Source organism: Salvelinus sp. IW2-2015, unplaced genomic scaffold, assembly GCF_002910315.2.
Source record: "Salvelinus sp. IW2-2015 unplaced genomic scaffold, ASM291031v2 Un_scaffold16326, whole genome shotgun sequence".
Classification (NCBI taxonomy): domain Eukaryota; kingdom Metazoa; phylum Chordata; class Actinopteri; order Salmoniformes; family Salmonidae; genus Salvelinus; species Salvelinus sp. IW2-2015.
The window spans coordinates 800,459-826,405 of record NW_019957535.1 but is presented as its reverse complement, the minus strand read 5'-3'; the positions used below and the strand labels follow the sequence as shown (position 1 = coordinate 826,405).

Below are 25,947 nucleotides of genomic sequence, written 5' to 3'. Positions count from 1 at the left end.
TGGATTGATGGAAAAAAATCTCAAACAGCTATCAAACTTGACCTAGATAAAGACATGAACTAAAGCTCCTTCAAAAGATAACGTCTCTCACCCTAAGAATTGAACTGGGGCCAGAAGGGAAAAGGAGCTAAAGAAAACCTAAAAGATTTAGTTGAAGCACATCAAACTTTAGATGAATTGGCTATCAAGTCACATATGGCCAGCCCTATCCTTTAGAGACTTGTAGGCATTTCAGAGAATTTTACACCGATTGATCATTTAAAACTTTTGAGCAGGTAGTTATTTATTTCTTGAGAGGCTGATATCCTTTTTTTTTTCAGGTTACAAATTGTATTTTTTCTCAGAAGCCTGTAAATCTTGTATTTTTCTCTCCCCTTCCCCAACTCTAGTATACAGTAATTGCGTCTCGGGGGGGGATAAGCTCAGTTTGTTGTCCTGTGAAGACAGCAGTTCAGTGGAGACAGACAGGCAGGGGGATATAATTTTTTTTAATAACACTGCAAAACACAATTTAGCTCCAAATTGAGGCGCTAAAGTGAGGAACAAGGATTGCATCTGCATGTACAAATATGATTTTTCAATATTCACAAAAGCCCAGTAATATTCTGCAATCTATGATAAAAAAAAGAGTACTCTAACCTCTGTAAATTGCCTTGCTGCCCCATTGTGTGAGGCATTGGTACATCAAATGATCTAACTTTGGCTGGATGTGGATGAAAGTACAGTAGGCTACACTGTCGACTCTATGGGGAACAAAAAAAGTACTCAAGTCAGTCACTGGATGGCCATGACTAGGTCTGTTGCGGTGACCATATTACCACCACAACGGCAGTCATGAGTCATGACTGCAGTAAAATTCTACTTGACCATTGATGGTAATCTCCTCTTATGCACTCTGGACATGCGTTACCCAACTCGCTAATGACCATCAGGTCGCTAATGGATGGTACTCAGGGCTCTATTGTCCCTCTAACCACTCTGGCATCAATGCAAACGCAATCGAAAATCACATCAAACACTTCTCAAAACAGTGCGTGCTTTTAAAACTCACCTCACTGTGATCGATCAATTTGAAGAATTGAAATGGAGAACATGGTCGTTGTAGATGTTTTCAAAGCCTTACAACAAAATGGACAGCGCTTTCTAAGGTGATGATTCATTCAAAACACATACAGTGGGGAGAATAAGTATTTGATACACTGCCGATTTTGCAGGTTTTCCTACTTACAAAGCATGTAGAGGTCTGTAATTTTTATCATAGGTACACTTCAACTATGAGAGACGGAATCTAAAACAAAAATCCAGAAAATCACATTGTATGATTTTTAAGTAATTAATTTGCATTTTATTGCATGACATAAGTATTTGATACATCAGAAAAGCAGAACTTAATATTTGGTACAGAAACCTTTGTTTGCAATTACAGAGATCATACGTTTCCTGTAGTTCTTGACTAGGTTTGCACACACTGCAGCAGGGATTTTGGCCCACTCCTCCCTACAGATCTTCTCCAGATCCTTCAGGTTTCGGGGCTGTCGCTGGGCAATACGGACTTTCAGCTCCCTCCAAAGATTTTCTATTGGGTTCAGGTCTGGAGACTGGCTAGGCCACTCCAGGACCTTGAGATGCTTCTTACGGAGCCACTCCTTAGTTGCCATGGCTGTGTGTTTCGTGTCGTTGTCATGCTGGAAGACCCAGCCACGACCCATCTTCAATGCTCTTACTGAGGGAAGGAGGTTGTTGGCCAAGATCTCGCGATACATGGCCCCATCCATCCTCCCCTCAATACGGTGCAGTCGTCCTGTCCCCTTTGCAGAAAAGCATCCCCAAAGAATGATGTTTCCACCTCCATGCTTCACGGTTGGGATGGTGTTCTTGGGGTTGTACTCATACTTCTTCTTCCTCCAAACACGGCGAGTGGAGTTAGACCAAAAAGCTCTATTTTTGTCTCATCAGACCACATGACCTTCTCCCATTCCTCCTCTGGATCATCCAGATGGTCATTGGCAAACTTCAGACAGGCCTGGACATGCACTGGCTTAAGCAGGGGGACCTTGCGTGCGCTGCAGGATTTTAATCCATGACGGCGTAGTGTGTTACTAATGGTTTTCTTTGAGACTGTGGTCCCAGCTCTCTTCAGGTCATTGACCAGGTCCTGCCGTGTAGTTCTGGGCTGATCCCTCACCTTCCTCATGATCATTGATGCCCCACGAGGTGAAATCTTGCATGGAGCCCCAGACCGAGGGTGATTGACCGTCATCTTGAACTTCTTCCATTTTCTAATAATTGCGCCAACAGTTGTTTCCTTCTCACCAAGCTGCTTGCCTATTGTCCTGTAGCCCATCCCAGCCTTGTGCAGGTCTACAATTTTATCCCTGATGTCCTTACACAGCTCTCTGGTCTTGGCCATTGTGGAGAGGTTGGAATCTGTTTGATTGAGTGTGTGGACAGGTGTCTTTTATACAGGTAACGAGTTCAAACAGGTGCAGTTAATACAGGTAATGAGTGGAGAACAGGAGGGCTTCTTAAAGAAAAACTAACAGGTCTGTGAGAGCCGGAATTCTTACTGGTTGGTAGGTGATCAAATACTTATGTCATGCAATAAAATGCAAATTAATTATTTAAAATCATACAATGTGATTTTCTGGATTTTTGTTTTAGATTCCGTCTCTCACAGTTGAAGTGTACCTATGATAAAAATTACAGACCTCTACATGCTTTGTAAGTAGGAAAACCTGCAAAATCGGCAGTGTATCAAATACTTGTTCTCCCCACTGTATATGCATAGGCCTATATATAGTACGAGCCCAAGCCAGAAAAAAACCCTGAATTAAAATGATTGTGCGGTTATACAAGACATATACATAATGGTTATACAATACATAGCCTACCACATATTACACACTGCAGCCTACAATTATAGTGAATTGTATTTGATTTTGAATAGCCTAGTAATAGGGATTTTTTTAATAGTTTCATAATTAATAGGTTTACATCCACAGAATCTCACCACCTGCGTTTCCATCTCCTCCCCTCTGTCCTTCATTCCTTTCTCCAGCACACAGAGAGAGGGGATCACTTTTACACTCAACATAGCCACTTCCAGTGGTGTAAAGAACTTAAGTAAAAAATACTTTAAAGTACTATTTACGTAGTTTGAGGTATCTGTACTTTATGTTTTTGAGAACTTTTAAAATAACGTACTTTTTACTCCATACATTTTCCCTGACACCAAAAGTACTTGTTGCATTTTGAATGCTTAGCAGGACAGGAAATTGGCCCAATTCACGCGGTCATCCCTACTGCCTCTGATCTGGGGGACTCACTAAACACACATGCTTTGTTTGTAAATGATGCCGGAGTGTTGGAGTATGACCCTAGCTACCCATAAATAAATATAAACAAGAAAATGGTGCAGCCTGGTTTGCTTAATATAAGGAACTTGAAATAATTCATACTTTTGATACTTAAGTATTTTTAAAACCAAATACTTTTAGACTTTTACTCAAGTAGTATTTTACTGAGTGACTCACTTTTACTTGAGTCATTTTCTTGACTCATGTATGACAATTGGGTACTTTTTCCACTACTGGCCACTTCATATGCGCACTCTCACTCTCTCCAGACCGGGAAAAACAGCCTTTCTATTTTATTCAGCTAAGTTCAATTGTATTATTCTTACTATAAAAGCATATAGTATAAAATGAATGGCACGGGACTTATAAACATATCTTGTCTGCTAAATGAACAAGCCTACAGCCTATGGCATGGCACGTAGCCAGATAACGTACAGTAAGACAACTCATATTGTTCTTCTGAAATAAATGTTCTTCATATCATGTTTCTTTAAAACTTGCCTAAAATAAATAATGGATTTATTGTGATGGTGTATATTTAATTGATTTATTATACTTTTTTTAAATTATGTAGATGTTCCAAAGGTGCTTGTATGTGTGGAGGCCATTACTCACTCTCAACCCCAACACTTCATTTAAATAAAGCCTCACACTGTACTGCCAAGATGGAATATGACCATGTCAGTCATCATATGCAAATCTATAATATCCTTCACTCTTTTAATCTATGGGCAACCTCTAGACGATTTCTAATATTCGGATGTTAAATCATCCCTCGGCTGAATGTCAATCCAAACAGGTTGCAGATTAGATACGGGTGTTCAGCTAACCCAAGAAACAGTTGAAGTGAGTCATTCATATTCAAGCTAAATGTAATGGCTACAACTCACATTTTTACAATTTCCACCTTCCCTGGAGTGGACACGCTCAATACCTTTCTGGCAATGTTACAAACCCATTCCACGTTAGGAAGGGCTAGTTTTGTGAGAGGGGGTTTTGGGATGTGGAAATCTCTGAAAGAAAGCCGGGGACAAGGCGTTAGCAGCTTTGGAGACTCATGTCAGTCTCTTATGTAGGAGGCCTATAGCAAGACTCACCTTCCCCCAGAGTGAAATATGATTATAATGTGCCTGAATGAGACCGCCAAAGCAACATGCCAGAGCAGATTAGAGAGAATTACAGAATGGATTTGAATATCAATGCCAACCTGTTGCTTAAACTGACCTCTAATTGACTTCTATTAAACTGCTCCCCCACCGCGTATTTCAAAACAATTGTGACCCTTGTGCGGTGGAGACTCAATGATGCATCCTTTGTCACATCCTATCACACAACAGGGGATTAACAATTATTGGGTGAGGGGGAAAGGATCTTGTTGGCATGTATTGTTTGAGGCTAACTCTCAGGAAATACTAATGTGTCAAAAAAATGTACCATTGCTTTAATAACCGCTTTCATTTCTCAGGACTGTGATTGATGCTTTCTCACCCTGGCAGAGTAATTGATTTTATATGGGCACTGGCCAGTGAAATCTTATTTGAATTAAGACCTGCTACTGGCGTAGAGAGCAGGAACACGGACTGACTGGCTGCTCTCCTCCTCTTCTCCCTCTCCTTTCTCTTCCTGGTCTTTCAATTCCTCCTCTCTCTCTTCCCTCCTTTAGACCCAGCACCATGAAGACGAGAAAAGAGCGCTGAGTCGGGAGATCATCGTCCTCAACAATCACCTCCTGGAGGCCAAGATCACCATTGAAAAGCTCAGAGAGGACAACGTGAGTATACTGTATAGCCAGTCATTGTGCATCAGTGAATCACCGAAACAACTAAATGGCCAGTTAGACGACCAATGCCTGGTGGTGGACTAGTTGTTGATCAATCTCTCACACTGCTGTGGAGGCATTTTGGCCCACTCTTACATGCAGAACTGCCTCAACTCATTTATGGATAACATGGGTCCCATTGTGCCTGGCGAAAACCTAAACACTGCATTCCACAGTAAGAACCTTCTACCCAACTGTCAAGCATGGTGGTGGTAATCCCAGACCTAATCCCAATTGAGATGTTGTGGCAGGACATAAAACGAGCAGTTCATGCTTGAAAACCCACACATGTTGCTGAGTTAAAGCTGTTCGGCATGGAAGAGTGGGCCAAATTTCCTCCACAGCGACGTGAGAGACTGATCAACAACTACAGGGAGCATTTGGTTGGAGTCATTGCAGCTAAAAGGTGACAACCAGGGTGCAATTACTTTTTCACACATGGGCATTGGGTGTTGCATAACTTTGTTTATGAAATTTGAAAGGCGGCAAATACTTTTTTACAGCATAAAGTATATGCTCTTTCCTTGACATAGACTGACTAGGTGAATTCAGGTGAAAGCTATGATATCTTATTGATGTGACTTGTTAAATCCACTTCAAATCAGTGTAGCTGAATGGAAGGAGACCAGGTTAAAATAACGATTTTTAAGCCTTGAGACAATTGAGACATGAATTGTGTATGTGTGCCATTCAGAGGGTGAATGGGCAAGATAAGTGCCTTTGCCTTTGAACAGGGTATGGTAGTAGGTGCCAGGTGCACTGGTTTGAGTGTGTCAAGAACTGCAATGCTGCTGGGTTTTTCACACTCAACATTTTCTTGTGTGTATCAAGAATGGTCTACCACCCAAAGGACTTCCAGCCAACTTGACACAACTGTGGAAAGCATTGGAGTCAACATGGGCCAGCATCCCTGTGGAGTCAACRTGGGCCAGCATCCCTGTGGAACGCACCTTGTAGAGTTCATGCCCCGACAAATTGAAGCTGTTCTGAGGGCAAAAGGGGGTGCAAGTCAATATTAGGAAGGTGTTCCTAATGTTTTGTACTCTGTGTACAGTAGTTACTCCTTAATCAATAGGGGATTTGAGACTGTACGCAGGTTTAAAGCTCGAGTCTGGATTTAGCCCTGGGGACCTACTGTGTCAAGCTACGGTCTTATGCTCGTTGATGTGAATGCCCAAGCATCTGCCTAGCTTCGCGCTCTACCTAGCTCTCTGCAGGGCTGCTGTGCTAGCGAGACACATCTGAGCCATTGGGCATGATGAGATTCCCTTGAATCCAGGGAGGCTGATTGGGGTCAGAATTGGGTCTTACAGGAGAACTTTATCTGTTAGGAGGAGAAGGCAGACATCTTGTCTTAATTGGAGATGGCGGAATGTCTCTAATGTGCGGAAGACCAAATAAGCCATTAGGTTGACTCTGGCTGCATTTGCAGATGTGGAAGGAAGAGTTGGGTGTAATGGTACATGTGTCTTTTGTCACCTATTTTTTTTGTGGTAGCTACTTCTGTTAGCAACAGCTTTCACAGCTAGCCATTTTCCTCTGGTTGCAGCCAAAAGCTATTCTCTCAGTTAGCATGGAACTTCTTCACATCAGAGTGCTGAGAGAAAACAACATGGCTGACATTGAGACATCAATGACTGGACGGGACAGGTCTTTGTGCTGCCTTCAAACTACCACCGTCCCAATTGTTCTGTATGTGAGAAAAAAAAATTGCACACAGTTAACTAGAAGGAGAATTGAAGCTGTCAAAGAAATGCCTTTGATGTTTATGAGAGGGCTGTCAGATTTTGCTGTGTCACAGAGGAGTTGCAGTGGAAAAGCGAGAGCATGGATACAGACTGACAGAGAGGAAGCTTACTAGCCTAGCCTCTAGATCAGAGGAGAAGAGCCCATTTCAGAAGCCCCGTAATAAAATTAAACAGTGAAGAGCTTTATTGCAATTGAAAAAAGTTCCTCAGAGTTAATACGATTTTGCGGATCATTAATGCCATTGTCAGCGCCACAGGGGCCTGATGAGAAAAACAAGCACTATTTTCTGGGTGGATGGATTTGTTCCGTGGCCGATGATGCGTTTGTTACTTCGATTGGGTTCTCCCAAAGTGTTAGACCCTCAGAGCTTTAAATCGAAGTAAACTTTTGGGGTTGTCACAAGAGGGTTGAGGGGGAAAACAGCTTCGGGATGTAGCAATCAATCTGGAATATTTTTTTCGGAGGCATTCTTTTTGGTTTGTCAAGCATTGGTAGGTTAACAACGCCACATGCTGAAATGACTGTTTGGTCCCAATACCATGCCATTACATGTAGAAACCTATTTGAAACAAATGTTGGTCAGTTACTCCCATTACAATTTATACAGTTCTTAGTCTGCATGGCATCCCAACCTATGACTCAACAGTGTTAATCTTTCCCATTTCCCAGGACCTTTACAGGAAGGAATGTAACCTGGCAGCACAGCTCCTCCAGTGCTCCAAGTCACACCACAGAGCCCACAAGCTATCCGAGGTGAGTTCTGCTCTGCTCTCCACTCACAAGTAGCCCCACGTATTATTTCCCCCTGTTRACTTCACCGTGCAAACCGTCTAAGACAACATCTAGTCCACTCGAAGGGGGAGTAGGAAGTGAGGTATGAGAGAGAAATCCTCACAGTTCCTCGTAAAAAAAATCCTCAAAGACGTGGGACTATCTTTTAAAATGTAAGGTCATGCATATATGGATGAAGTAGTAGCGCAGCTACGGTATGAAATTGACRGAGTTATTGAGGTACTGTAGGATATCAGCATCCACAGCTGTTGACTCATTCGGTTCGCCATAATCGTACTCCGGTGAAATAACAGTGATTGGCTTTTGAAAAGCACATTCCTCCTTTCGAGTCGACAAAGTGACCAATTCCAGAGCATTGACGAATCCATCAAAAATGCAGCGATGAATATAGCTGAGTGCGATCAAAGGGATGCTGTATGACTTTCATTGGGACTTAACTCTGCTACCAGCCAGAGAAATGTATCGTGTACAGAGGAGCCCCTCGGGAAAGCTGCTGAAAACGGAGTGTTGGAGTTACGCATTAACCCTGCAGTCTCACCTACTTTTCCACTCAATTCTCAAATGGGGAAAGCAGGCTGCTAAAAATAGCTCCATACTTCAAACACTGGTATTTTTCTGCTGGGTGTCTATTTTCAACAAAAAAGCAACAGTGGCTATTTTAGATKTTTGATTCTCAGCTGGAGACCTTGAGCACTGGTCTAATTTAAATCAAAGCTGCTCCCAGTGATTTTTTATTACTGGCCTACACACAATACCCCATAATATCAGAGTGGAATTGTTTTTCGAAATGTTGACAAATTAATAMAAATGAAAAGCTGAAATGTGTTGAGTCAATAAGTATTCAACCCCTTTGTTATGGCAAGCCTAAATACGTTCAGGGGTAAAAAATGTGCTCAACAAGACACATAATACATTGATGGACACAATAATAGTGTTGAACATATTTTTTTTTAAATTGACTACCTCATCTCTGTACCCCACACATCTGTAAGGTCCCTCAGTCGAGCATTTCATTTCAAACACAGCTCAACCACGAAGACCAGGGAGGTTATCCAAAAAGGGCACATATTTGCAGATGGGCCAAAAAATAAGCAGACAACGAATATCCCTTTGAGCATTTTGAAGTTATTAATTACACTTTGGATGGTGTATCAATACACCCAGTCACTACAAAGATACAGGCGTCCTTCCTAWCTCAGTTGCTTGAGAGGAAGGAAACCGCGCAGGGATTTCACTGAGGCCAATGGTGACTTTAAAACCGTTAGAGTTTAATGGCTRTGATAGGAGAAATCTGAAAATGGATCAACAACATTGTAGATACGCCACAATACTAACCTAAATGACAGAGTGAAAAGAAGGAGCCTGTACTAAATGAAAATATTTCAAAACATGCATCCTGTTTGCAATTAGACTCTAAAGTAATATTGCAAAAAATGTGGCAAAGCAATTAACTCTATGTCCTGAATACAAAGTGTTATGTTTGGGGCAAATCTAACACATTACTGAGTACCACTCTCCAGATYTTTGAGGATAGTGGTGGTTGCATCATGTTATGGGTATGATGGTAATTGTTAAAAAAAWTTACGGAATGGATCTAAGCACAGGCAAATCCTAGAGGAAAATCTGGTTCAGTCTGCTTTCCACCAAACACTGGRAGATTAATTCACCTTCCAGCAGKGCAATAACCTAAACACAAGGCCAAATCTACACTGGAGTTGCTTACCAAGAAGACAGTTAATGTTCCTGAGTGGCCAAGTTACATTTTCAACTTAAATCTACAGCAAGAATTGATTGGTTATCTAGCAATGATGAACAACCAATTGGACAGAGCTTGAACATTTTAAAGAATAGTGGGCAAATGTCGCACAATCCAGATGTGGAAAGCCCAGAAAGAGACACAGCAGTAATCTCTGCCAAAGGTGCTTCTACCAAGTATTGACTCAGGGGTGTGAATACTTATGTAAAGTCGATATTTTKGGATTTCATTTTCAATAAATGTGCAAACCTTTGGTGTGGTGTATTATGTGTTGATGGGTGAGAACAATTTCTTTTTAACCATTTTGAATTCAGGCTGTGACAACAGAATGTGGAATAAGTCAAGGGGCATGAACACTTTGAAGGCATTGTACAAGTGAGGATGGATGAACGTGTGTGTCTTGATGTACCTCTCTGTCCATGCTGATGTATGTATCCTACAACTTAGCGATTGTAAACTGAGAAATGAGAAAAAGAAAGGCCAAAGCACAGCAATGGAGAGGTTGTGGTCAGCAAAAGTTCTGACAAGTTCATTAGAGAGGGTAGTGCAAGTCCCAACGGGTGTCCGAGCTGGTCTGAGTAAACACAYAATAATAAATTACTTCTCTAAACTCAAACTCCAGATTGGAGTCTAGGGAACAGCATTGACAAAAACAGCTGTGTGGATGTGGCAAGCATTCGATAATGGCGTGGTTGTGAATATGTATGGGGAGATTTGATAGTGGTTGTCAGCATTGTATGAATCTATATGGAGTCTATTTTTAGGAATGCTTTGTTGTAGAGAAAGTTATGCTGGTAAAAGTTATGCTGGCTCTTTGTTAGAGCAGTAGTAGTCCTCCTTCGTTATTTATTGCTGTAATTTCTGAATCCATCTTAAATTCACTCCCATTTCTTCCTTTATGTTGTTTKGCTATCCAGGTTTCTTTCCTTCCTCTCTTAGAAGTTCTCCTCACCCTCCCGCTCTCTCTTTCCAGCTGCCCATTGACTTCCAGGAGCGGGTGAGCTCCCACATAGAGAAGCACGGATGCGGCGTCACAATGGCGCTGTGCCACTCATCCTACTCCGATGCTGTGCCCACCGCCATCATTGCCAAGGTGTTCGAGAAGCCCGAGCCGGGCAGCAGCTGCCCAGTCACCCGCTCAACCAGCCCCCAGCCATTGGTGGATGAGGGCCATGACCATGACTTCGTGACCAATAGCGTGGGCGGTGAAATCCTTCAGCGCCGTACCGCCTACCGGACTGCCGACCTGTACTGCAGCGACACRGCCCTCTACTGCCCTGAGCGCTGGCAGGAGCGCAGGCAGAGCGTAGAGGTCCACGGCCTCCCCAAGGGTCTCTTCCTCCAGGCCCAGAACTCCAACCCTCAGGAGGTGGCCTTCCATTCAGGTAACTTCTCCCAACACAGGGCCCCCTCCTTCCACGGAGAGTTTACGGTGGGCTCCTTGCCGGCCTCTAGCTCCTACTCCAGCTTCAGCCAGGCTTCCGAGGAGGAGAAGGGAGGGGAAGGCTGCGGCGGCGGCCTCAGCAGCACCATGTCCTCCTCCCACCAGGCACTCTACATGGACTGGCGGGATGGGGGGTACGGTGAGCGCAAGAGCACCTCTTCTTATGAGAAGGACAGCCCTCCCAGCCACAGCCTCTTCCCCATGTCCCACAGCTTCCAGCACATGGCGATGCCGCCTTCCCCCAACCCCGCGAAAGGCGGTGGCGGCTCTTCGCCAGCGTACGTGCACACGCCGTCCTGCGGCTACAGTGAGCCGTACCGCTCGCCTCACCTAGCATCGTCACACAGCGTGGGCTCGGCCCAGGGTGGAGGAGGACCCCGGGCGGTGGAGCGCTCTGACAGCCAGGCCAGCATAGGTGTCCCCACCGAAGAAGAACTGTCTGGAAGCTGGAGGCAGCTGAGTGTAGAGGACATCAACTCGTACTCCTACAACTGCAATCCGGGCCGCATGTCTCCCTACAGCTCTTCCGAGCAGCACTTCACCATAGGCCCAGCCAAGCTCAAACTGGGGCCGCTCTACAGCAGCTTCCAGGAGGGGGACGACAACGTCTCTCTCCACAGCCATGTGCTGGACCAGTGCTTGGCCGCTGCCGTCGGTGGTGGCGGACTCTCACCCAGTCCCAAACACCCCAGCATGGGCCTGCGGGGCAAGCCCCAGCCCCTTTACAGAGCCAAGGAGGACAGTCAGGACTCAGAGTGCAGCCAGTTCCTCTCAGGAAGCTTGAAGGACAAGGAGAGCGGGGCGGCTGGAGCGGCACGGGGGACCATGAACAAGGAACATGTGGATGTGAGCCCCAACAGCTTGGCCGAGTCCTTACACCACCAAAGCTCCCTGGAAGCCTCCGGTCTGCAGCAGCAACACTACCAGAGGGAGAGAGTGAGGCCCAGCCTGAGCCTAGCTGTTCCCAGGAAGAGTTCTCAACACCACCAAAAATTTGGAAGCACAGGAACAGGACTTAACAGGAAGGACAGTCTTACCAAGGCCCAGCTGTACGGCACCCTCCTGAACTGAACAGCTCAGTAACACTTTAGACTTGACAGGTATAATGCATTATGATGCGGTTATAATTCATTGTAAGACTTGTCATAAGCACGTGACCCCTTATAAAAAGTCTTAATATTATCTCAATGACCAAATAATAGCAATTTTGAGCAAGTTGAAAATATGCTTCATAAAAAGGACATGACATATTGTAACCCTTGTAATAAGAAATAAAAGCTCACGCGTGCTTATAGCAAGTAATACAATTATACCGGTCAGCTTGAAGTAGTGTTACCAACAGCTCTTCCATTTAGGCATGATGATTATGTACATCTCCATGTTTCCTGTGGCAAACACACAGTTGGTGTGGATTTGAGATTCATTTGTTATCCGGTGAAGGCAAGTTTCAAGCCGTCAGATGCTACACGGCTGTTGTTTTTTGGCTGTTTATGTCATGATACGGTGTAGTTATCAGAGAGACTAGACACCAGATTCCCTACAGTATATCGTCCCTTATTCTCTCAGACAGCCATTCAGCAAGCTCAAAGCTATTTCGGAGAAGGCTCACAAGAATAATTATCCCTTAACAATTATGACAGTATTGAGGCAGTAACTATTGTACTAAATACATAAGCTATTAGCATTTGAAGTATGTCAGTAACACAACATAATTTCGTACAAGCATAATGTGTACCATTTCGGCAGACAGACAGACTTATGCTGTGAGAGCTGAGCGCTCCATTACAAGTTCACATCAAACCCCCGCTATTGAGGATTTCATTACCATGGCATAACACCAACTAAAGGCTACCTAAACTCATCAGCAAAAAAAAAAGAAACGTCCTTTCACTGTCAACTGCGTTTATATTCAGCAAACTTAACAAATATTTGTATGAACATAACACGATTCAACAACTGAGACATAGACTGAACAAGTTCCACAGACATGTGATTAACAGAAATGGAATAATGTGTCCCTGAACAAAGGGGGAGTCAAAATCAAAAGTAACAGTCAGTATCTGGTGTGGCAACCAGCTGCATTAAGTACTGCAGTGCATCTCTTCCTCATGGACTGCACCAGATTTGCCAATTCTTGCTGTGAGATGTTACCCCACTCTTACACCAAGGCACCTGCAAGTTCCCGGACAGGTCCCAGACGTGCTCAATGGGATTGAGATCCGGGCTCTTCGCTGGCCATGGCAGAACACTGACATTCCTGTCTTGCAGGAAATCACGCACAAAACGAGCAGTATGGCTGGTGGCATTGTCATGCTGGAGGGTCATGTCAGGATGAGCCTGCAGGAAGGGTACCACATGAGGAGGAGGATGTCTTCCCTGTAACGCACAGCGTTGAGATTGCCTGCAATGACAAGCTCAGTCCGATGATGCTGTGAAACACCGCCCCAGACCATGACGGACCCGCCACCTCCAAATCGATCCCGCTCCAGAGTACAGGCCTCGGTGTAACGCTCATTCCTTTGACGATAAACGTGACTCCGACCATCCCCCCAGGTGAGACAAAAGCGCAACTTGTCAGTGAAGAGCACTTTTTGCCAGTCCTGTCTGGTCCAGCGACGGTGGGTTTGTGACCATAGGCGACGTTTTTACAGGTGATGTCTGGTGAGGACCTGCCTTACAACAGACCTACAAGCCCTCAGTCCAGCCGCTCTCAGCCTATTGCGGACAGTCTGAGCACTGGAGAGATTGTGCGTTCCTGGTGTAACTCGGGCAGTTGTTGCTGCCATCCTGTACCTGTCCCGCAGGTGTGATGTTCGGATGTACCAATCCTGTGCAGGTGTTGTTACACGTGGTCTGCCACTGCGAGGACGATCAGCTGTCTGTCCTGTCTCCCTGTAGCGCTGTCTTAGGCGTCTCACAGTATGGACATTGCAATTTATTGCCCTGGCCACATCTGCAGTCCTCATGCCTCCTTGCAGCATGCCTAAGGCACGTTCACGCAGATGAGCAGGGACCCCGGGCATCTTTCTTTTGGTGTTTTTCAGAGTCAGTAGAAAGGCATCTTTAGTGTCCTAAGTGTTCATWACTGTGACCTTAATTGCCTACCGTCTGTAAGCATCTTAACAACCGTTCCACAGGTGCATGTTCATTAATTGTTTATGGTTCATTGAACAAGCATGGGAAACCGTGTTTAAACCCTTTACAATGAAGATCTGTGAAGTTATTTGGATTTTTACGAATTATCTTTGAAAGACAGGGTCCTGAAAAAGGGACGTTTCTTTATATGCTGAGTTTATGTATCCTGCTGTCTCGAAAGCTGTTAACTTCTAAGGCTTCATTTTCTCATGTACAAACTGCATGTTATGCATATACAGTGCATTTGGAATGTGTTCAGACCCCTTGACTTATTCCACATTTTGTTACGTTACAGCCTTATTGTAAAATGGATTCAATTGTTTTTCCCCCTCATCTACACACAATACCCCATAATGACAAAGCAAAAACTGGTTTTTAGAAATGTTCGCAAAAGTATAAAAACATTTAAACTGAAATATTACATTTATATAAGTATTCAGACCCTTTACTCAGTACTTTGCTGAAGCACCTTTGGACAGCGATAACAGCCTGACCAAGGCCCTTCTCCCACGATTGCTCAGTTTGGCCAGGAGTCCAGCTCTAGGAAGAGTTTTGGTGGTTCCAAACATCTTCCATTTAAGAATGGAGGTCACTGTGTTCTTGGGGACTTTCGATGCTGCAGACATTTTTTTGGTACCCTTCCCCAGATCTGTGCCTCGACACAATCCTGTCTCGGAGCTCTACGGACAATTCCTTCGACCTCGTGGCCTGGTTTTTGCTCTGACATGCAGTGTCAACTGTGGGACCTTATATAGACAGGTGTGTGCCTTTCCAAACTATGTCCAATCAATTTAATTTACCTCAGGTGAACGCCAATCAAGTTGTAGAAACATCAAGGATGGTCAATGGAAACAGGATGCACCTGAGCTCAATTTCGAGTCTCATAGCAAAGGATCTGAAAAGGTATATAAATAAGGTATCGGTTTTTTATTTTTAATAAATTTGCACCCCAAGAAAAGTTGTTTTTGCTTTGTGTAGATTGATGAGGAAAAACAATTTAATCCATTTTAGAATAAGGCTGTAATGTAACAAAATGTGGAAAAAGGGAAGGGGTCTGAATACTTTACGAATGCACTGTATGAAAATTGTTAAACCTTTTAACCCTAGAGTGATTTCTTCTAGGCAGCAACTCATGGTTAGCACCTGAACATTGGGGAGAGACTACAGAAATAATTGTTAAATGTCTCTTATCCAATTTACATGCATATTGATACTTAGGAGGAAGACGTCTGAAAAATAAATTTGTCATGCACTGGAATTCGTTGAATCAAAAGGCAGATTTAAAAAGAATAGACTTAAATAACAATTTCATAGACATACTATACATTGTAATACAACTGTGTGGGGCAAAAAAGTATTTAGTCAGCCACCAATTGTGCAAGTTCTCCCACTTAAAAAGATGAGAGAGGCCTGTAATTTTCATCATAGGTACACTTCAACTATGACCTGTGATTTTCTGGATTTTTTTTCTCATTTTGTCCGTCATAGTTGAAGTGTACCTATGATGAAAATTACAGGCCTCTCATCTTAAGTGGGAGAACTTGCACAATTGGTGGCTGACTAAATACTTTTTTGCCCCACTGTATGTACAATATTATTTCTAGGAAAATATCCCCACAGAACAGACGTTGACAACCCTTTTGATAAAAAGTGAGATACTGATAAAGGATTTAAAAAGTTGCACAGCAGGGTGTGAAATATTCCATGTACCTGGGCTATTTTACTCTGTCTAAATATTACATGTAGGAATTTGGCCCGAGCACCTAATGTCTCAACTAAGCAGTTTTGATTGTCCAAATTGGAAAAGAGCATGAATTCAATGCTGTTGCATGAATACCCAACCACTAGCTAGTACATTTTGCCTTAATTCTGTTCAGTAGYAAGTCTTCTCCTTTTCTACACTTCTGACAGTGGTGTGTGTATATGTTGTTAATGTTAATTAATATACCAGCCAGGTTTCCTACTCTAGAATCTTGAACATTGTTGGCATCAGCCGCATTGATCTCTAACCAAAACAAAGCATTTCTTTCTCTGACAAGTCCTCTCACTGTGGCGTTTTTTATTTTTTATAAACTTTCCCCAAAACTTTAAGACCAGGACACGTTGTTCATGCCCTGGTCTCAGGATATCATCTGGGGGAGGTGGACACCTGCAAAATGCTGCTAAAGCCAGGGACAGAGAGCGCACAGAGGCAGTTGCGCCCCTCTGTGCACTGGCATCACGGTACCTCTTCCACCAGGCGGCCATTTTGGTACTTTCTGTCCATTTTTTGCAGACCTGATTGTTTCCCTAAATCTAAACTACTGTACAGAAGGGGCCCAGATTCTGATCCCCCATAGACGGTCTTTTTTATTGTGGATGTAATAAGAAAATATAAATATATATAATCGTTAGCATTTATATTTTTATCCTGGTTATGTTGTTCTTTACTTTGACCCCTGAATAAAATGTCCTCCTGTTCTGTTCTACCTCAGACTATGTACGACAAATAACTTTTCAAGGACCAACAGGCCAGCTGGCTGTTTGATGCATGTTTCTATATTTTTGCTGTATGTTTATTTACTTATTAATAAAAGGAGGTTTCTGCATTATGATGCATTAACATGACACTACACAATTATTTGCAGCCATGTCAAATCAATCCAAATGTTATTGGTCACACACACATATTTACCAGATGTTATTGCCGGTTTAGCGAAATGCTTGTGTTCCTAGCTCCAACATTGCAGTAGTATCTAACAATTCACAAATAATGGAATTAAGAAATATCTAAATATTAGGACGAGCAATGTCAGAGTGGCAATGACTAAAATACAGTATATACACATATATGAGATGAGTAAAGCAGTATGTAAACATTATTAAAGTGACTAGTGTTCCATTATTAGAGTGGCCAGTGATACGATGTCTATAGGGCAGCAGCCTCTAAGGTGCAGGGTTGAGTAGCCGGTTAGTGATGGCTATTTAACAGTCGGATGGCCTTGTCTCTCGGTCCCAGCTTTGATGCACCTGTACTGACCTCAATGATAGCGGGATGAACATGCCGTGGCTCAGGAAGTTGGATGTCGTTGATCTTTTTGGCCTTCCTGTGACATTGGATGCTGTAGGTGTCCTGGAGGGCGGGCGGTGCAGTTGCCGTACCAAGCGGTGATACAGCCCGTCAGGATGCTCTCAATTGTGCATCTGTAAAAAGTGTGAGGGTCTTAGGGGCCAAGCCCAATTTGTTCAGCCTCCCTCCTGAGGTTGAAGAGGCGCTGTTGTGACTTCGCCACACTGTCTGTGGGGGTGGATCATTTCAGTTTGTCAGTGATGTGTACGCAGAGGAACTTGAAGCTTGTGAATAGGGGCGATGTGAATAAGGGCGTGCTCACTCGGCTATTTCCTGAAGTCCACGTTCAGCTCCTTTGTTGACGTTTAGGGAGGTTATTTTCTTGCCAACACTCCGCCAGGGCCCTCACCTCCTCGCTGTAAGCCGTCTCGTCATTGTTAGCGCCACCTTAACATTACATGGGCAATATAATGTCTAGAAGTCAATAAAACTCGTTTTCAACCACTCCACAAATGTCTTGTTAACAAACTATAGTTTTGGCAAGTCGGTAAAGACATCTACTTTGTGCATGACAGAATTTTTCCAACAATTGTTTACAGACAGATTATTTCACTGTATCACAATTCCAGTGGGTCAGAAGTTTACATACACTAAGTTGACTGTGCCTTTAAACAGCTTAGAAAATTCCAGAAAATGATGTCATGGCTTTAGAAGCTTCTGATTGACTCAAATGATGTCAATTAGCCTAACTCAGTGCAAATCAATCCCAGAACAACAGCAAAGGACCTTGTGAAGATGCTGGAGGAAACAGGTACAAAAGTATCTATATCCACAGCAAGGAAGAAGCCACTGCTCCAAAACCGGCATAAGAAAGCCAGACTATAATTTGCAACTGCACATGGGGACAAAGATCGTACTTTATGGAGAAATGTCCGCTGGTCTGATGAAAGAAAAAGAGCTGTTTGGCCATAATGACCATCGTTATGTTTGGAGGAAAAGGAGGGGAGACTTGCAAGCCAAAGAACACCATCCCGTGAAGAACGGGGGTGGCAGCATCATGTTGTGGGGGTGCTTTGCTGCAGGAGGGACTGGTGCACTTCACAAAATAGATGGCATCATGAGGGGAAATTATGTGGACATATTGAAGCAACATCTCAAGACGTCAGTCAGGAAGTTAAAGCTTGGTCACAAATGGGTCTTCCAAATGGACAATGACCTCAAGCATACTTCCAAAGCTGTGGTAAAATGGCTTAAGGACAACCAAGTCAAGGTATTTGCCATCACAAAGCCCTGACCTCAATCCTATAGAAAATGTTGTATTCAGAACTGAAAAAGTGTGTGAGCAAGGAGGACTACAAACCTGACTCAGTTACCACAGCTGTCAGGAGGAATGGGCCAAAATTCACCCAACTTATTGTGGGAAGCTTGTGGAAGGCTACCTGAAACGTTTGACCCAAGTTAAACCATTTAAAGGCAATGCTGCCAAATACTAATTGAGTGTATGTAAACTTCTGACCCACTGGGAATGTGATGAAAGAAATAAAAGCTGAAATTAATAATTCTCTCTACTATTATTGACATTTCACATTCTTAAAATAAAGTGGTGATCCTAACTGACCTAAGACAGGGAATTTTTACTGAGATTAAATGTCAGGAATTGTGAAAAACTGAGTTTAAATGTATTTGGCTTAGGTGTATGTAAACTTCTGACTTCAACTGTATATAACACTTCAAAATTATATGGCAGCCATGTTAGCTCCCCCATTCATATTACATGGGGGAATATTAAAACAATGCTTAGAATTAGAACAGTATTCAACATTTTAAAAGTTGTCTGTACTCTTCTAAATATATGGCTCTGATCCATTATATTTTGCAGTAACTGTTCCGTTCTGGTCGTCCTGCCCTCAAAGCCAATTTCTGGTCCTAGATTGGGGGCTTGTCCAGGATCGGCCCTAGATTAAAAAAGGAAACTGGGTGGCAGGTCGCCCAGACTGAACAGTTTGGAGTGTGAGCCTTGCCTCGCTCAGACATACACACAGGTGAGAAGAGGAGGACAAAAGGAATATCAGCAGTTAAGATGGAGGTCATCTAAATACACTATAATCTTGTAATGTTGCATTTGACATTATTTGTTACATTTAAATCGTAGGTATTTAGATGTCACTCACTACCAACAGCTAGATGTATTTAAGCACACAAATATTCAAAATATTTCCACGTTCAGTTGATTTAATCATTGTTACCTGGCCTTAGGGAATACTTATGATTGACAGGCATGGACATTCCTTTGAAAGGTTTCTTTAAAATTACCAAATTACTATTGGTAGAGAGGAAATATACAAGTTGCTGAATTTAGAGAATAATTCTGACTTGCTTCGCAATTCAGTCAGTGACTTAATATGGCAGACAGGCTAGAGCTGCATTCATACCCACTACTGTCTGATGATAATAAACTCACAAAGCTTTTAATAATTTACCCTTTGCAGAGGATCAAAGACATGTTTTCTTAATTAACATTTCACTCTAATGTGCCCCTGACTGCAAATGATTATCTTCTACAAAGACCACACACAGTACATGACAATGAATGTAGAATAGGTTACTACTTTTATTATAGCTGTGACAAACAGGGTCATCACGTCGTTCATTTACAATGTGAGTGAGAATCCTGTACAATAATTCCTGAGTAAGCTATGGTACCAAAAAACAAAAAAAAAACAAGTCAATTTTACATTTTTGCCTTGACATTTGATTGAAGTTATGATATAAGCTAAGCAATAGACAACCGCCAGCAGTTTGGTCAACAGGTATGTATTTGAATGGAAGCGAATTTCAGTATGAAGAGTAAATTGCCACACAATTGGCCTTATGGAAATATTCCTTAGCAGTTTCCTTTCTCTCCGGCAGCTCGGATAGGAAGGATGCCTGGATGTTTGTAGTGTCTGGGTGTTATAATTCCTCCCCTTCTTTGTGCCAATCACTGCCAGATCCTGAGCTCGCCACCCCAGTCGCACGTTGCCACCACAGCGGGCAGCACAGGGTGCAGAGACACACACATGCATGCCTGCTGGTGTGCGAGCAGCGTCTGCAGCGTCCGAGCACTCTGCTGGTCGTAGAAGTGGACGGAGCCTGTGGAGCTGCCCGTGGCCAGTATGGACCCATCCGGAGAGAAGCCACACCTCACCGCATAGCCCTCTACCTAAACCATCACACCTTACATTAGCAATGAAATCAATTTAAGCACTATACACACACACCGCAAATGACCCAGGCCCACATTTTCCACTTCTATTCGGACACTTGCAGTGCAAAACATTATCAAAATGCAGATAGGAATTGGCTATTCATGAAGAACAAGTTTACAATAATGCAGCTCGAGATTGCATTGAGGTTGCAATCCTCTGTTGTCTGCTTGARACTCCCCCTATAGTAATTAGAGCACCTGATGGGAAAAACCCAAACAATTATTATTTTTAATATTGCTTTGCATGCATTTCATATTCACACCGTTTACTTTATTACCTCCGTCATGCCATCTCATGCACATGAGAGGATTTAAGAGAAAGACCACCTATGTCTATTGTTAGTAATACACATCACAGTACTGTTTAGCATATCATTCCCAAACAGGGGAAATAACATGCATAAACAAATAAATTACATGTTTATTCTAATTGGAATGTAAAAAAAATCTATGTTTTAGCAGACAGACCATGTTTTTACACAAAGGACCAACGTTGGAACTACACTAAAGTTACAGCTGCTTTCTATAGCTAGCCGAAGGCTACTCACTCGTCAGACGAATATTGACGGCAAAACCTCAGCAGGTCCCTTTAATATTTGTATAACATATCTGAATGTCACGTTCTATATAATGTGACTCATCGGTGTTCATTGTTTTTTGTTTAACCCTGCGTGTTTGTAGAGGACTGTAAATGACAGACCAGAGGGACTACTGCTTTTCGCTACAGAGCGGCTTGTAGAGTGTATGGATCTCCCATGCAAAGCGCACGGCCTCATCACCACTGACCTTGTGTCCGTCGTACCGCCTCCTCTTGTTCATTCTGTATGGCCGCTGGGCAGAAAATTGGGCCATGTAGTTGCCATTGCTCTGCGCTACAAAGGAGTCCTGCTGGGGGTGAAGGGCTAGGCTGGGGCACGTGTACCGCTCCTGGATTCAATCAAGTGAATGGGAGAAAGTCAGAAAGCATTCAACTGGCTTGGCATTCACACTCAAATGATACTATCTGTATTTTCTGCCATAAAAACCACCCACATGCACTTAAATAGTCAATAAGACATATGGCTGCATGGACCGACATTTACATACATTACAGGGAGAGGAAAAATGTAGTATCCAACTATTATGGAAAACAAAAACAAGAGCTTTAAAGGGGCAATCTGCAGTTGAAACAAAGCAGCGCACCCCGTCACTGTTTTAGTAAAAAGCTGAAGGATAGAGGCTAGAAAATTGTAACCACTCAAATTCATAAATATAGCTATGGATGCAAGGACTTACCATCCATGATATCAACATTATATACTGAACAAAAATATAAAAACACAACATATTAAGTGTTGGTCCCATGTTTCACGAGCTGAAATAAAAGATAAGACATTTTTCCATATGCACAAAAAGCTTATTTCTCAAAAATGTTGTGCATTTCTCCTTTGTCAAGATAATCCATCCACTTGACAGGTGTGACATATCTAGAAAGCCGATTAAACAGCATTAWCATTACACAGGTGCACCTTGTGCTGGGGACAAAAGACCACCTAAACGTGCAGTTGTGTCACACAACCCAATGCCATAGATGTCTCAAGTTGAGGGAGTGTGCAATTGGCATGCTGACTGCAAGAATGTCCACTAGAGCTGTTGTCAGAGAAATAAGCCGAACTGAGAACTAAGCCGCCTCCAATGTCATTTTAGAGAATTTGGGAGTAAGTCCACGCCAGCACAGGACCACCTTATCCGGCTTCTTCACCTGTGGGATCATCAGAGACCAGCCACCAGGAAGGCTGATGAAACTGAGAATTTCTTTCTGTAATAAAGCCCTTGTGGGGAAAAACTCATTCTGATTGGCTAGGCCTGGCTCCCCAGTGGGTGGGGCCTATGCCCTTCTAGGCCCCATCCATGGCTCCCTGACCAGTCATGTGAAATCCATAGATTAGAGCTTAATGAATTTATTTCAATTGACTGATTTCCTTATATGAATTGTCACTCAGTAAAATCGTTGAATGTTGCGTTTATATTTTTGTACAGTATAGTTTTATTCATGCTTTGAGGCTATATTGTGTTTATTTACATTTACATTTTTGACCAACATTGGAGTAAAACAATCTAATATTTTCAGTTCTGATGGGGTATGACAAATAAACTAAGCTGCATTTTCTATGTTATATTCTTCAAGAACCAATGGGTATTTATATATAATTAATTTACCAATCGTAGATTGATAAAGTACTTTATGACTAGTTAAGAGATTTTCTTTGCTCCTTACAGGCACAGTATGTTTGCAATAGCAGGGACAACATAGCTGGGATGAGACAAGCCATCTAGGCCTTGTCCYGTAGGGAGACAACAATTTGAAACGGAGATAACTAGGCAGGTACTAACTGAAATTGTCCAATAAGAAACTACCATATACATTTTCTGTTGCAAATTGTTTTGATACAGTATGCCCTACTGAACACGACCCTGGTCTTACTTACATGGTAGATCTGATTGGAGACCTTAGCGGTGGTTTGGAAGTCCCAGGCAATGAGTGTGCGCTCGGCAGAGTCCCGGCTGACCGAGTCACTGCTGGTCACAAACTCCCTGCCCCCAGTCAGGAACAGGATGGCCAGAGTCTGCTGGATCCGTGCCCTGTACACCCTCTCCACCTGGGAACACAGAAGATAGGGCATAAATTCAAGGTTGAATAAATACTGCGTGTTGTGAAGCTTGGCTCCTCTAGCAGATATGACTATTCCAATTCCTCTGCAACATACACTACCGTTCAAAAGTTTGGGGTCACTTAGAAATGTCCATGTTTTTGAAAGAAAAGGCAATTTTTTGTCCATTTAAAATATCAAATTGATCAGAAATACAGTGTAGACATTGTTAATGTTGTAAATGACTATTGTAGCTGGAAAAGGCAGATTTTTTTATGGAATATCTAGATAGGCGTACAGAGGCCCATTATCAGCAACCRTGTTCCAATGGTAAATTGTGTTAGCTAATCCAAGTTGATCATTAGAAAAACCTTTTGCAATTATGTTAGCACAGCTGAAAACTGTTSTCCTGATTAAAGAAGCAATAAAACTAGCCTTCTTTATACAAGTTGAGTATCTGGAGCATCAGCATTTGTGGGTTCGATTACAGGCTCAAAATGGCCAGAAACAAAGAACTTTGTTCTGAAATTCATCAGTCTATTCTTGTTCTGAGAAATGAAGGCTATTTCATGCAAGAAATTGCCAAGAAACTGAAGATCTCGTACAACGCTGTGTACTACTCCCTTCACAGAACAACGCAAACTGTCTCTAACCAAAAAAGAGGAGTGAGGAAAATCTGCTGTTTCCAGCTACAATAGTCACTTACAGCATTAACAATGTCTAAACTGTATTTCTGATCAATTTGAAGTTATTTTAAAAATGGACAAAAAAAATGTGCTTTTCTTTCAAAAACAAGTACATTTCTAAGTGACCCAAAATTTGAACGGTAGTGTACATTGACACCTACTGGCATTAAAATGTACTAGTGGCTAGGCAATTGGGAACATGCCAGTCTGAACTCATGCCAGAAGGGGTGTAGTGCACCACAGTATAGATTAGCATGCCACGACAGTGCTGTTAGCTCAGATGACTCTCGGTGACGGACAGCCACAGAGAGAGATCAGACCTGGGAACAAATTCAAATTGAGTGTTTGACAGAGCCTGCCTAGAGTGCCAGATGGATGAGGTTTACACTTTTGGGACTATGCTATTGTTTCCATTACGAAAGTATTTMAAAGAAAACAAATACTATTTGAATCCAGGTCTAACAGGGATAGGCCTACAGTGCTGGAGAGAAGAGAGGGTTAATGATGCAGCTGACCTTGCAGGTACGGGCGTCCCAGGCCTTGACCTCTGAGCTGTAACCCCCACACAGGAACACTTCAGGGTCGTCGGGCTGCACTGCCAAGCACATCACCTTGAACTGGTTCCCCACCTTCACGATCTGCTGTCCTGAGGAACCAAACACAGAAACCACCATCACAAACCTCTAGCAAACAGGAGAGGAGTACGCTTGGATAAAAGCATACATGACAGAGAAATTGGACACAGAGCCACTTCAAAGTCAAAGGAGCCCTCAGATCAAGGAAGGTCCTGCACCACCCCAGGAAATGTTTGGTCCTGCACCACCCCATAATGCAACATTATGTACCATATATGACAAACCCAGTTAGCACAATGTTTTGGCACAATGCATCAGTGATATCCAAATAAAGTATGAGACATTTGGGAAAGTCCTGTGATATTTTTGGATGTGATACTATGCCCTTAACCATGCAGAACAAATTAGTGTTTGAAAACCAAAGAGCAGCTTTTCTCACACACACGTAAAAAAGAAGTCCAGATAAAAAGCTAATTTAAAACTGACAAAGAAATGATACAAAGATTCCACTGTTTTGGCCAGCAAGTGTCAACAAGCTTTTCCTTATTAAATTATAGTGATGTTGAGCTTCAAAACAAACATTGCAGGGCTTAAATATAATTAAGCCTGAAAAGGGTGCAACAGCCCAATGTTTCCGTCGGAACGTACAGCACAAACCTGCAAGGGGACCGTTCCAGACTATACCCAGACAGCAGACCTGTCAAAGGCTACGTAAAATGTACCTCAGGGCCATGCGCCTCCTCTTTAATCAATCCCACACACAACCAAGACTTCTATAAGCAGTGTTAAAGACTCCCTCAAAAGTGTTCAATTCTAGTAAGCTCCTGACAAAACACTACCTCATAATTAAAATGTGTATTTCCACACAAATCTGTTAAAATGAGAAAGTGTCACCACAAATAGCCACAGACAAGGGACTCGCTTATTTATTGGGTGGAGCGAGTCCCCGTCCTATTGATCAGCTAAGTTTGCCGAATATTTCYTCAGGCGTGTGGCCAAGCGGGGTGCATTTCACATCTTTGCCTTTAATGGTTGTGATTTGGCAGGTATCTGAGATCTGTCATCGAGATTCAAAGCTAATGTTTGGGGATACTATGAGAAACCAGCCTCATTTGCATAATAAATAAGGCCTTTCACGTTTTAATTAAGAAACATTGATTAGCTTAGCGGAGTTTGAAGATAAGGGGAGGCGACCGATCTCTGTGCTAGAGCTGGTCTCTGAACTCCTAGCCATATGATCCACAGCGCTGGCCTACATGATACGAGAGAGAGCGAGGACATTGAAGATAGATGGAGCCAAAAATATAATAAGCTTTCATCATTAGAGAAACTACAAAAAGCAGGACACTAGTGGTTGAGCTACATAGGATATTATGACCACTTCACATACATTCCTCCCAGAAGGAAGAATAGTCCAAAAACACGATGGCTGGAGGGGGGGGTGGGTCACAAAGTGGAGTTACAGCTTCTGTTGTAAACCACTACCTGTGAATATTCTGCCAGTGGCTTCCAATCACACTGGCCCAAGAACATGCTTGAAAAAGGCCAAAAAGCAGCTGCCACTTCTCACTAATACCCTTCAAATACAATTTATTTCATCCATCCCTCCAACTCTCGATTGCTACTGAACTGTGACTGTCATTCTGTAGGCCAAATACGAGTGCTTTTATATTATTATTATTATTATACCCATAAAAATAAATTCACAA

At 42.8% G+C, this 25,947-nt stretch overlaps 2 protein-coding genes across 4 annotated transcripts in view; one reads left to right on the top strand and one right to left on the bottom strand.

Moving 5' to 3' along the window:
- LOC112080435 (brain-enriched guanylate kinase-associated protein-like) overlaps positions 1 to 16,939 on the top strand; it is a 35,595-nt gene extending 18,656 nt beyond the window's left edge. The window contains exons 4-6 of the mRNA XM_070442581.1: positions 5,020 to 5,127; positions 7,594 to 7,677; positions 10,446 to 16,939. Of these exons, the coding sequence (XP_070298682.1) occupies positions 5,020 to 5,127; positions 7,594 to 7,677; positions 10,446 to 11,987 (1,734 nt within the window). The 3' untranslated portion in view covers positions 11,988 to 16,939. The remainder of the gene's footprint in view (positions 1 to 5,019; positions 5,128 to 7,593; positions 7,678 to 10,445) is intronic.
- A 2,754-nt stretch (positions 16,940 to 19,693) lies between these two features.
- Positions 19,694 to 25,947, bottom strand: part of wdr25 (WD repeat domain 25) — a 28,524-nt gene continuing 22,270 nt past the window's right edge. For all 3 annotated transcript variants that reach the window (XM_024146243.2, XM_024146241.2, XM_024146242.2), the window contains 4 exons: positions 24,179 to 24,309; positions 22,816 to 22,986; positions 21,134 to 21,274; positions 19,694 to 20,302 (listed from right to left, as the gene is read on the bottom strand). In XM_024146243.2, the coding sequence (XP_024002011.1) occupies positions 20,081 to 20,302; positions 21,134 to 21,274; positions 22,816 to 22,986; positions 24,179 to 24,309 (665 nt within the window). In that variant the 3' untranslated portion in view covers positions 19,694 to 20,080. The remainder of the gene's footprint in view (positions 20,303 to 21,133; positions 21,275 to 22,815; positions 22,987 to 24,178; positions 24,310 to 25,947) is intronic.